Source organism: Monodelphis domestica, chromosome 3, assembly GCF_027887165.1.
Source record: "Monodelphis domestica isolate mMonDom1 chromosome 3, mMonDom1.pri, whole genome shotgun sequence".
Classification (NCBI taxonomy): domain Eukaryota; kingdom Metazoa; phylum Chordata; class Mammalia; order Didelphimorphia; family Didelphidae; genus Monodelphis; species Monodelphis domestica.
Genome location: NC_077229.1, coordinates 11723913 through 11736082, shown reverse-complemented (window position 1 = coordinate 11736082; position 12170 = coordinate 11723913). Strand labels below are relative to the sequence as shown.

The 12170-nt window shown below is 44.0% G+C and overlaps 1 protein-coding gene across 8 annotated transcripts in view; it reads left to right on the top strand.

The window, feature by feature from the left end:
- The window catches only part of LOC130458167 (zinc finger protein 570-like), a 60183-nt gene extending 49686 nt beyond the window's left edge, over positions 1 to 10497 (top strand). For 5 of the 8 annotated variants that reach the window (XR_008917245.1, XM_056821305.1, XM_056821304.1 and 2 more), the window contains one exon: positions 1603 to 10497. Coding sequence is in view for 6 of the 8 variants with exons in the window: in XM_056821305.1 (XP_056677283.1) it covers positions 1603 to 2678 (1076 nt within the window). In the remaining 2 variants the exon portion in view is untranslated. The remainder of the gene's footprint in view (positions 1 to 1602) is intronic. The other 3 variants (XR_008917244.1, XM_056821309.1, XM_056821310.1) reach the window with 3 other exon arrangements.
- Positions 10498 to 12170: the final 1673 nt, after the last annotated feature.

Here is a 12170-nt window from a genome sequence, read left to right as displayed (position 1 = left end):
ACAAAGCATAATCAGGCAAAGGGTTTGGGTTATAGTTCATGTCATTCCTTCATTCTTTACTCATGATAGAGTTGTGAACTTTGATGAGAATCTTTGTGCTGCCTGTGTCATAGGTCCATTGTGAGGTTTGTGGCATTTAAAAGAGTGGAAGCCATAAACTGTAAGAGTTAAAATGGTTGAGGTCATAAACTGTAGTGATTAAAATAGTGGAAGATATAAATTATAGTAGATATAAGAGTGGGTGAGTAAAATTGACCGCAGAAAATATGTTTTCACTACAGTGTCTTGTTTTAAATCAAATATAAGGTGGTCGCCAGGGAAAATATTCCCAATTATGAAATATACCCAAGTCAACTGGGTTTTATAGAGATTTTAATTAATAATACAATGAGGAATTAAGGAGAGAGAGAGAGAGAGAGAGAGAGAGAGAGAGAGAGAGAGAGAGAGAGAGAGAGAGAGAGAGAGAGAGAGAGAGAGAGAGAGAGAGAGAGAGAGAGGGAAATAAATGAGAAAAGGATAGCCCATCCCAGGGTAGCCCTGGCCAACCCAGGCCTAAGTCCTAAAAGAAAAGATCAGTCAGTCAGTTATCACTCACCATAAGATCTGTCCAAGCAAGGATTCTAGTGACAGAGTCTCCCCAGAGGGAGTTCCAGCCAGAGTCCTCCTCAAAGGGCCTTCCAGCCAGAGACTGTTTCAAAGGGCCTCTCTCAAGAGCTTCCAGAGGGACAGAGTCCCCTCAGAAGAGCTCCAGCGAGACATCTTCAACAGACTGTTCTCCAGAGCCTGTTCTCCATCTCAAGAGCTCTTTCCAACAGTCTGTCCTTTTTCTTATATAGCAGGTTTTCTCCTATGTTACCCCCCCTAAGTTCTTACATCTACCAATCACAGTAGACGTTTTCCAAAGGACAGCCCATTCTTAATTCACTGCTGGGTCGACTAATCCCTTTAGTAATTTTGAATCAGAAAAAACACTGCTGGATTGACTAATCCCTTTAGTAAGTTTGAACCAGAAAAAAATTCTCAATAAGTTTTCACCTCTTTGCTCCTGGCAAGTTTACAAGTTGCCTGACCTTTAATAAGTACTTAGCACCTCATTGTATTGATTCTAAAAATAGGCATGGCTTAAAGAACTTTTTGCCTCACTATAAGTATGGGCCCAAGTACCCTCATTGTTTAGCAAGGAGTTTTTTCCCCTAAAGCAGTCCTTAAGTACGGGTGGAGTAGAGGTCCTCCCATTTCAGATCCAAGTAGAGTTCTCACTGTCAAAATGGAGAATGTTCCCAGTAGGGAATTGTTCCAATGGAGAATTCCCCAATGTGGAAATTTTTAACATTCACAAGTCTGAGAAATTTCAAGATTTACAGGTTTCATTGTTATTATATGTCAAAGTCTTTTTTATAATCATCCATCTTGCATATATAACCAAATGGTGTATCCAAAGACTGCTTCTACTTGTTTATGTTTAAAAACTCCTTTTTACCTGGGGAAATAGAATAAAAATCAGTTTACTTTCCGCCGTCAGTGGAAAGAACTTATATTGCTCTATGTATTTGTGTGTGTCCTTCTTCCTTCTGTGTTTATATCATAATTTCTTTTCTTCAGAGACAGAGACTAAATTTGAAATGAAGGAGTTTTCTACAAAACTGAGAATTTTTGTGGAAGGATCTGACCCCAAAAGATGTATAAATGATGGTTCCCATCACTTCATTTTGAGAGAAATCTGTGACTCTAATATCAAGATCAATAAAAATGTAAATAGTAAATATGAATTTGATGACCCTTCAGGGAAATTCAGCGAATATTCAGTCCTAAATAAGCGTGTGAAATTAAGCTCTAGAAATGTCTGTTGTGAGGATAGTCAATATAGCAAACACTTTCCTGAAGTAGTAGGACTTTTTCAGTGGAATGAGAAACCTTCTGAAAAGTCCATGTATCACGGTAACCTAGGAGGAATAGGCTTTGGCTGCAGTTTAGACTTCAGTAGACATCCAAAAAGTAAATGTGTAGAAATGGTTTCTGAGAAGGATGAAGGAGAGAAACCTTACAGTCAAAACTCTAATCTTGCTGCACATCAAATAATCCATTCGGCAGAGAAACTTTATGAATGTAAACAATGTGGAAAGGTTTTCAAACGAAAAGACTCTCTTGCAGTGCATCAGAGAATCCACTCTGGAGAGAAACCTTATGAGTGTAAACAATGTGGAAAGTCTTTCACACAGAGAAGTCATCTTGGTAAACATCAGAGTATCCACAATGGAGAGAAACCTTATGACTGTAAACAATGTGGAAAGGCTTTCAGACTTAGGGACCATCTTGATGCACATCAGAGAATGCACACTGGAGAGAAACCTTATGAATGTAAACAGTGTGGAAAGGCCTTTACAGGGAGCAGCTCCCTTGCCTCACATCAGCTAATCCACTCTGGAGGAAAACCTTATGACTGTATACAGTGTGGAAAAGCTTTCAGACAGAAGGACCATCTTGTTGTACATCAGAGAATCCACACTGGAGAGAGACCTTATGAATGTATACAATGTGGAAAGGCTTTCACAGAGAGGGGCAATCTTGCTACACATCAGAGAATCCACACTGGAGAGAAATCTTATGAATGTAAACAATGTGGAAGGGTTTTCAGACAGAGGGACAATCTTGTTGCACATCAGAGAATCCACACTTGATTGAAACCATATGAATGTGAACAGTGTGGAAAGGCTTTCACAGAGAGGGGCAGTTTTGCTGCACATCAGAGAATCCACACTGGAGAGAAACCTTATGACTATAAACAATGTGGAAAGGCTTTCAGACAGAGGGACAATCTTGCTGCACATCAGAGAATCCACACTGGAGAGAAGCCTTATGAATGTAAACAGTGTGGAAAGGCTTTCAAACAAAAAGACTCTCTTGCAGTGCATCAGAGAATCCACTCTGGAGAGAAACCTTATGAGTGTAAACAATGTGGAAAGTCTTTCACACAGAGAAGTCATCTTGGTAAACATCAGAGTATCCACAATGGAGAGAAACCTTATGACTGTAAACAATGTGGGAAGGCTTTCAGACTTAGGGACCATCTTGATGCACATCAGAGAATGCACACTGGAGAGAAACCTTATGAATGTAAACAGTGTGGAAAGGCCTTTACAGGGAGCAGCTCCCTTGCCTCACATCAGCTAATCCACTCTGGAGGAAAACCTTATGACTGTATACAGTGTGGAAAAGCTTTCAGACAGAAGGACCATCTTTGTACATCAGAGAATCCACACTGGAGAGAGACCTTATGAATGTATACAATGTGGAAAGGCTTTCACAGAGAGGGGCAATCTTGCTACACATCAGAGAATCCACACTGGAGAGAAACCTTATGACTATAAACAATGTGGAAAGGCTTTCAGACAGAGGGACAATCTTGCTGCACATCAGAGAATCCACACTGGAGAGAAGCCTTATGAATGTAAACAGTGTGGAAAGGCTTTCAAACAAAAAGACTCTCTTGCAGTGCATCAGAGAATCCACTCTGGAGAGAAACCTTATGAGTGTAAACAATGTGGAAAGTCTTTCACACAGAGAAGTCATCTTGGTAAACATCAGAGTATCCACAATGGAGAGAAACCTTATGACTGTAAACAATGTGGGAAGGCTTTCAGACTTAGGGACCATCTTGATGCACATCAGAGAATGCACACTGGAGAGAAACCTTATGAATGTAAACAGTGTGGAAAGGCCTTTACAGGGAGCAGCTCCCTTGCCTCACATCAGCTAATCCACTCTTGAGGAAAACCTTATGACTGTATACAGTGTGGAAAAGCTTTCAGACAGAAGGACCATCTTTGTACATCAGAGAATCCACACTGGAGAGAGACCTTATGAATGTATACAATGTGGAAAGGCTTTCACAGAGAGGGGCAATCTTGCTACACATCAGAGAATCCACACTGGAGAGAAATCTTATGAATGTAAACAATGTGGAAGGGTTTTCAGACAGAGGGACAATCTTGTTGCACATCAGAGAATCCACACTTGATTGAAACCATATGAATGTGAACAGTGTGGAAAGGCTTTCACAGAGAGGGGCAGTTTTGCTGCACATCAGAGAATCCACACTGGAGAGAAACCTTATGACTATAAACAATGTGGAAAGGCTTTCAGACAGAGGGACAATCTTGCTGCACATCAGAGAATCCACACTGGAGAGAAGCCTTATGAATGTAAACAGTGTGGAAAGGCTTTTAAATGGAGCAGCTCCCTTGTTACACATCTGCTAATCCATCGTGGAAAGAAACCTTATGAATGTAAACAGTGTGGAAAGGATTTTAATTGTCTCCGCTCTCTTGCAGTACATCATAGAATCCACTCTGGAGTGAAACCTTATGAATGTAAACAGTGTGGAAAGACTTTCACACAGAGGGGCCATCTTTCTATACATCAGAGAATCCACATTAGAGAGAAACCTTATGAATGTAAACAGTGCGGAAATGCTTTCACACAGAGGGACAGTCTTGCTGCACATCAGAGAATCCACACTGGAAGAGAAACCTTATAACTGTAAACATTGTGGAAAGTCTTTCAAATGTAAAATCTGCTACAGCACATCAGAGATTCCACACTAGAGAGAAACCTTATGAGTGTAAACAATGTGGAAAGGTTTTCACAAAGAGGAGTCATCTCAGTAGACATCAGAGAATGCACACTGGAGAGAAACCTCATGAATGTAAACAGTGTGGAAAAGCTTTCACAGAGAGAGGATCAATAAACATCAGAGAAACCTCATTAATGTAAACAGTGTTCTTGTAGATTTCTTGTAGAACCTGGGAAGTGAAGTGGGACCCCTTGTCGGAATCTATGGTATCGGGAATGCCAAGTCTAGGTATAATCTCCTGTAATAGAAATCTCACTACGATCACCGTGATATCTACTATCACCTTAGATTTCTTGTAGAATCTGGGAAGTGTCATTTTTCTTGGATGGACATGCTTCAACCCATCTAGTCAGTCTAGCCACAATCACCAATGCATATTTGTATCCCTTGTCTTTAGGCATGTTGATATAATCAATTTGAATGCACTGGAAAAGCAGATAGCTGAGTGGTAAGCCTTTCAATGCTATGCTCTTAAAATGTCCTTGATTATACCTTCTGCATGTTTCACATGCCTGACAAGTCCTAATGGCTTTTTTTGTTATTCCAGGTGCTGTCCAATACCTCTGTACGTTATCCAGAATCCATTGCACTCCATAAAGTCCCTTTGCATGAATTACAGTGCATAGATGTTGATACAACTTTTTAGGGAGAATAGGTTTACCCCCCTTGAGCAATTCAGATACCTTTGATTAGTTTAGTGCCTAGATGCTCTTTCCATGACTGTATTTCTTCCCTGTTGTAGGTTTTAGTGAGATTATGCCTTTCAAGCAGAGAAATTCAGGACAAGGTGGGGTCCGAACCTTGCAGTGTATTTTGATGTTATGTCTGCTCTGTCATTCCCTAGGGATATTCTGTCCTTCCCATGAGTATGTGCCTTACAATGGATTATGGCCAACTCTTTAGGAAAGTCTATAAACTGATTTTGGAGAATCATATTATTTAATTCCCAATTAATTTTTGGTTTGGCTCTCCATGTACCCTTACTTATCGTTATTTTTATTGCCTTATGATCTGAACAGGTTGCATTTATTATTTCTGCTTTTTTGTATTTGTATGCCATGTTTTTATGACCTAGTATGTGATCAATTTTTGTGAATGAACCATGTGCTGCTGAAAAGAAGGTGTATTTCTTTTTGTCCCTATTTATTTTTCTCCACATATCTATTAACTCTAATTTTTCTAAGATTTCATTCATCTCTTTTACCTCTTTCTTAATTATTGTTTTATTTGATTTATCTAAATTTGATAGTGGTAGGTTCAGGTCTCCCACTAGTCTAGTTTTACTATATATTTCCTCCTTCAATTCTCCTAGTTTCTCCATTAGAAATTTGGGTGCTATACCATTTGGTGCATACATGTTGATTAGTGATATTTCCTCATTTTCCCTGTATGATGAGATAGAATTCAGGATCTCAATGGATCTAGATGCTCTTCCCTCTCAGAGTTGATTTCACAGAGAGTAAGGTTTAAGTATTACCTATTGGCACTCTCTTCCTCTCCTTCTTATAAGAGTATTCTTCCCCTCCCCTTCCCATGTGTATCTGTGTGAAAAACAGTATTCTATTTATTTTATTTCTATTTCTTCAAGTATCTCTTGGTACCATCATCAATTCCCCTCCATCCTTTCTTTTTTCTTTCTTTTTTTTGTACATATGGCAAAGTCGGGACATTAATTCATTGCTGGTGGAGTTGTGAATTGATCCAACCATTCAGGAGGGCAATTTGGAACTATGCCCAAAGGGCGATAAAAGACTGTTTGCTCTTTGATACAGTCATAGCACTGCTGGGATAGTACCCCAAGGAGATAATAAGGAAAAATACATGTACAAAAATATTCATAGCTGCACTCTTTGTGGTGGCAAAAAATTGGAAAAAGAGGGGATACCCTTCAATTGGAGAATGGCTGAACAAATTGTAGTATATGTTGGTGATGGAATACTATTGTGCTCAAAGGAATAATAAAGTAGAGGAATTCCATGGGGACTAGAACAACCTCCAGGTAGTGTTGCAGAGAGAAAGGAGCAGAACTAGGAGAACATTGTACACAGAGACTGATACACTGTGGTATAATTGAATGTAATGGACTCTTACATTAATGGTAAAGCATTGATCCTGAACAAGCCAGAGGGATACAGGGGAAAAAACACTGCCCCAGTGAATTTTCTCCCATTGCGAACATAGGAGGACCCATCTGTGTTTACCTCTATCTCTGGATGGATAAGAAGTGTATCTTTAAGATGTTCATTTGGTTTGTGAATGAGTTTTACTATTTGATCACAATCATGCAATTCTTCTCCATCCATTGGCAAAGCAGGAATCAGAGTCGCTGGGTTCAATGTTGCATATCTATGAATTGTGATGTTATCATTGCGTAACAGAATGACTTCACACTGGAATATTCTTGCGTCAGTGAATGAATGCATATCCTGTGACCGTAACAGTTTTTCATTTTGGTGTGCAGAATACACATGCAATTTACATCCTAGTACTATATGATTTCTTGACAATTAGAGCTGTAACTACTATGCTCAGGAGGTAATGCACCATTCCTTGTGCAACCGAGTCAAGGGTAGAGCGGTAAAATGCAATTGCCCTCAGATTTAACCCAAAATACTGTGCTAGCATTCCAGAAGCATGCCTTTTGCATCTTGGGCTGTCTATGAAGCCTTGTGGCAGATGACCCAGGAGTAATCACGGCTCTGCCAAGTGAAAGCAAAGATATGCCTGCAGTTCTCATGTATGGGTATGGAAAAGAAGGCTGAGCACAAGTCTACTACTGTAAAGTATGTAGCTGTGGTAGGAATAGAAGAAATAATAGTATTGATGTTGGAAACTATGGAGTGTCTCTTTATAACGTGATTGTTCACAGCCCTCAAATCCTGTATGAATCTAGAGGTGTTTGACATCGGGCCCTCTTTTTGGTTTTTTAACAGGTATGTTGTATTCAGATTTACAAGGGATTATTATTCCCTATGTAATTAATGAGTTAATTACTGGGGTAATTCCCTCAATTGCCTCTTTTGAGAGGGGATACTGAGGAATGGGAGGAGGTGGTGGGCTAGATTTAGTTTTTATGTGCACAGGAACAGCCAACTGAAATAAGCCTAAATCTGAAGAAGATGTGGCCCAAAGAGACTCTGGTATATCTTCAGGTATTACAAAGGTGGGATGCTCTTTTCCCTCCTGACTCTCTGAGAAAATTACAGGCAGTAAATTTAAAGATTCCTCCGGTACTTCCAATGATAAGGAACCATCTGGGGAGCAAGTTATTGTGGCTCCGAGTTTGCATAGAAGGTCCCTCCCCAGCAAATTTAGAGGGGAGTTAGGCATCAAAAGGAAAGAATGATGTACCTCAAAGGGTCCTACAGACACCATTCTAGAGGAAAGTTTTTTAACCCTTTGGGGTATTCCTGACACTCCCATTACATTCTCTGAGCCAATAGAATAACAATGTAAATCAGGTGTTCTCTATAATACAGACAAGGAATCTCCAGTGTCTAAAAGACAATCATTATAGGTGTTACCCACCTTTAAAGTAACATGGGGTTCATTAGTATGGGGGGAGTAGTGGATAGGGACAACGGGTAGTAGGACACCAGGGTCTGGAAAATCAAAGGTTATATCCTCTGATTCCTGTGTCCCAGTCCCCCCCACACCTTCATTGTGTTTGGGAAGTTCCTTGGACACCCCCTTGAAGGGCACCCCTTAAGGGGCATTAGCACTGGGAGTATTTTTTGGACGAGCACCACTGAAGTATTATTGTTGTGGAGTCATTTGGTTTGAGTTATAATTTTCCAAATATCTATTCCTATAGATAGTATTCCTAAAGTTGTGGTTTCCATTATCATTATTATAGTTGTTGCTATAATTATCACTTCTGTAGTTGTTATTAAACTGCAGATTCCTTCTGCGTGCCTTGAGTAAAGTTCTACACTCTGCCATTCTGTGGCCCTTCTTCTCACACAATTGGCAAGTAACAAATCAATAATTAGATTCCTGGAGAGGGGCAAGTGCCATTGGTTGATTATCATGCCCTCTTTCCAGTTTTTCAATCTTATATTTTAAAAATGTTAATCATTTCTTTATTCTTTGTTTCCCTTTGAAACATATAAAGCTGCTTTCCGCAATTCTTCAAGGCCCATCTCTGACCATCTTGGGCAATGTGTTCTAAAATAATCTCTAATCACTTTGCAAGAGTTAATGACAAAGTGCTTTCTAATTGTTCTTAAGCTATTTTCTTTAGATAAGTCAAAATCCAGGTATCTATCCCCAAACTCAATTATTCTGTCCATGAATCTGGAGAGTGTCTCTTCGTCAATTTGCTTAATCTTTTCAAATTCTGTCCACTTATCTGTACTGTCTGCACATTCCCTCACTGCTGTAAGAATGGCCTGTCTACATCGGTATAGTTGTATAAGATCCTCAGAGTCATTAGAGTCCCATTCAGGATCCTGAGATGGCCAATGTGCTGCATTGCACCCCCAGGTTTTGTTGACATGAGTAATTATTTTATTTTTCTTACATTCATTTTAAAAAGCCAATAGCAAGTTCTCAACGTCCTTGTAAGACAGATTATACTGAAAAAATATGTCTGCCATCTTTTTTGATACTAGAAAGGGATCTTGTTCATATGTGGGGATATTTCGTTTAAATTCATTTATTTCTTGGGGAGTAAACAGTACATTATACCTTAAAGTCACCACATCCCCATGCCGTCCTATTTCAATTACTTCTCTTAAAGGAAATGGGCCTCTAGTTGAATTTTGTACCTGTCGAGGACTCCATTTCCCAGAATGCCTATGTTATGACATCATGCACATCTTGGCCTCCCCCTGTGGAGGACTCCATTTCTGCTGCTCTGGCAGCTGAGTCTTTCTGCTCCCCAAGTTCCCGGAAGGATTCACGTTCTTCCCCTCCCCTCTGCAGTCTCCCTCCCAGAGTCAGCCCACAGCGGGGAGGGCCTCACCTGCTCGGGGACAGGACAAGCTGTGCGGGATCCCTGCCCAGCAGGAGGGTGGGATGGGGGAAGCAAAAGGGAAGCCCCTAGAAAAGCCTAATTTAAAACCCTCAGAGCCCGCCTCCAGCACAGAACCCACCCCCAGATCGAGCTCGGCTCCGCCCACCCAGTACAATTTTCTTCTAGTCCTTAGGCCAAACCCATCTTACCTTTAGGCCCCACCCGCAAACTCTCCGCCCCTCCCCTATTCCCCACCCACACCTGTCTGGCGACCCTCCCGCTCACCTCAGCCCCGCCTATCGAACTTCTGTGCTGCAGCCCCGGCCCCAGTCAGGTCCCGCCCCGTGCTTGATCTTCCCAACGCTTCCCAGAAGGCTTTGCTCTAAGGTCTCCAGGTGTGGAGGGGTGCTCCTAGGCTTGTCCTCCATCTCGGGTCCTCCTCTCACCGTTTGGCGGGAGGAATCTGGTCCCAGACACGAGCCTGTGCATGAAGCAGGCGAAGTTGCCGCAGGCCCCTGAGCGCCAATCCTAAGGCCGTGAACCCATCAATACTGTTCTTTCTGTCGTCCTCATTCCTGGAGGAGGCTGCAGAGGCCAGACGGCACCCAAGACCATGGGAGACCAGGTGGTCCTCTGAGAGCAGCTGTGGGGGGCAGGGGATGGACGGAGGGACGGAGGAGGAGTTCGAGGTCAAGCTTGGCCTGTAAAGAAGCCGCGGTTAAAAAGGGTTCTGAGCTGTTTGAGCCCCGGAAGTTCCTATTGCTCACCGCTAGGGGGAGCCGCGGAGTCCCTCGTCCCCCCAGCCTCCTCTCTGCCTTGTGCCCAGAGCAAATGAAGGGGACCCTGAACTTGTCCAAGTAAAGCCTCTTTAAGCACCACAATAAAACTCTGACTGGGGAAACCATCACTTAAATAGAGCTTCACTGAGAGAGAAATGGGGGCGGCTCAAGCCACCGACGCCAGACAAATGCCCTCTCGGAGAATCCTGCGGCCATCCAGCCTCCCAGAAGGAATTGCGCCAGTTTGACGGGGCTGCAGCCTGAGGGCTGAACAGCTTTCCGGGGGCTTTGCAGGGGGAGGAGACTCCGGGGCGGTTCTCAGAGCTGCCTTTGGGTGTGACCCGCTTCTCCAGTCCCCCCCGCGTTCCTGCTCCCCGCCCTAGAGCGGCCCCCCAGCCTGGGAATCCCGGGACAGCCCCGGGGTGCTCTGGGCGGTGGAGGTCTGTAGGGCCCTGTCGGGGAGAGACTCGGGCGCTGCCCTCGGGCTGGACAGAGGGAGGAGGAGAGTCTCGGGTCGGGCTGTGACGGAGGTCTGGGATGGCCCTCAAAGGCCGTTTTTGCTGGCTCCTTAGCAAGTCTGGTGGCTGCTCATTAAAGCCACTCTGGGGGTGGGGGTGGGGGCGGGCAATTGCACTGCACGCTCAGGGAACACGGTCCAGTTCATGAACGTTCTCAGGAAATCATTGTTATGGGGGTGCAGATGTGTACCCCTGGGGTTCGGGAAGGCTACCTTTTGCAAGAATTCAGAACTCCAAAACTTAGCTTAAAAACAAAAAGAGAAATGTATTAATTTAGAAAGTAATGTTGAGAGTGGCCAGGAGGAGAGCAACGTGGGACAGCAAGATGGGGAGCCGTTCCTGGGAGGACAGCATGATTGGAGAGGCTGTCCCCCAGCCGACATCAGTTCTGGGGATTTTATACTTTTTACAAGTGTTAGTCACCCAGGCATTTGGCGAGGTGGGGTGATCATCTGCCTGGGGACATGGGATCGAGGTGTGGCCTGGAGGTGCCTCTTTCTGTCCATCTTAAATGTGGTGGACGATCAAAGGAAGATAGTCATCTCAGGACCCTAGAGGGGTCACTGGGTGTTTTTAGGCTCAGTCATGAGGATGGAAGGCAGCGAGGGAGTTTCCCTGCTAACAGTTTGCCTGGGTTTCTGGAGGTACAGTGCCCATGTCACCACCAGCAAGCCAGAGACAGAATGGAAGAGGAGGTGGGACGGCCTTGTCTGGCAGGGCTGCTGTTAGCAACCCAGCCAAGGCTGGGGTCCAGGGGGAGTCATCTATGAGAAAAGGGGGGTCAGGGTGGGTGCTCTCCTCCCATGGAGCCACCAAGGCCCCAGACCCCATCCTTCTCTGCTCCAGTCCCTGGAGCATGGGGGGCAGTCCATGCCCTAAGGCCATCTCAGCCCAGGAAGTTGTGCCCCCAAAGGGCCTCCCTGCCCCCCACTGCCCCCAGGAAGACAAAGTCTCGGTGGCCAGGATGGGCTCTGACAAGGAATAGAGGGACAGGGAGGCCAACATGGAGGCAGGCCCAGGGGAGGCATTTCTGGCTGGAGGAGAGGTAAGTTTGGGGGCCCAGCCTGCAGGGGGGCCAGGAACCCAACATGGGGGGGCTAGCAGGGCAGGGAACGTCTGGAAGCACCAGGAGGGATGTGGGGGAAAAGCTCGGGGAAGAAGCTGAGTCCAGGGGCATCCAGATGGCCCCAAGGATAGAGTCTGGCCTGGAGAGCAGAGGTTCTGGGTGCAAATGTGTCCTGGGACACTTGGGAGCCCTTCTGGGTCTTCTGGAGCCCAGACTC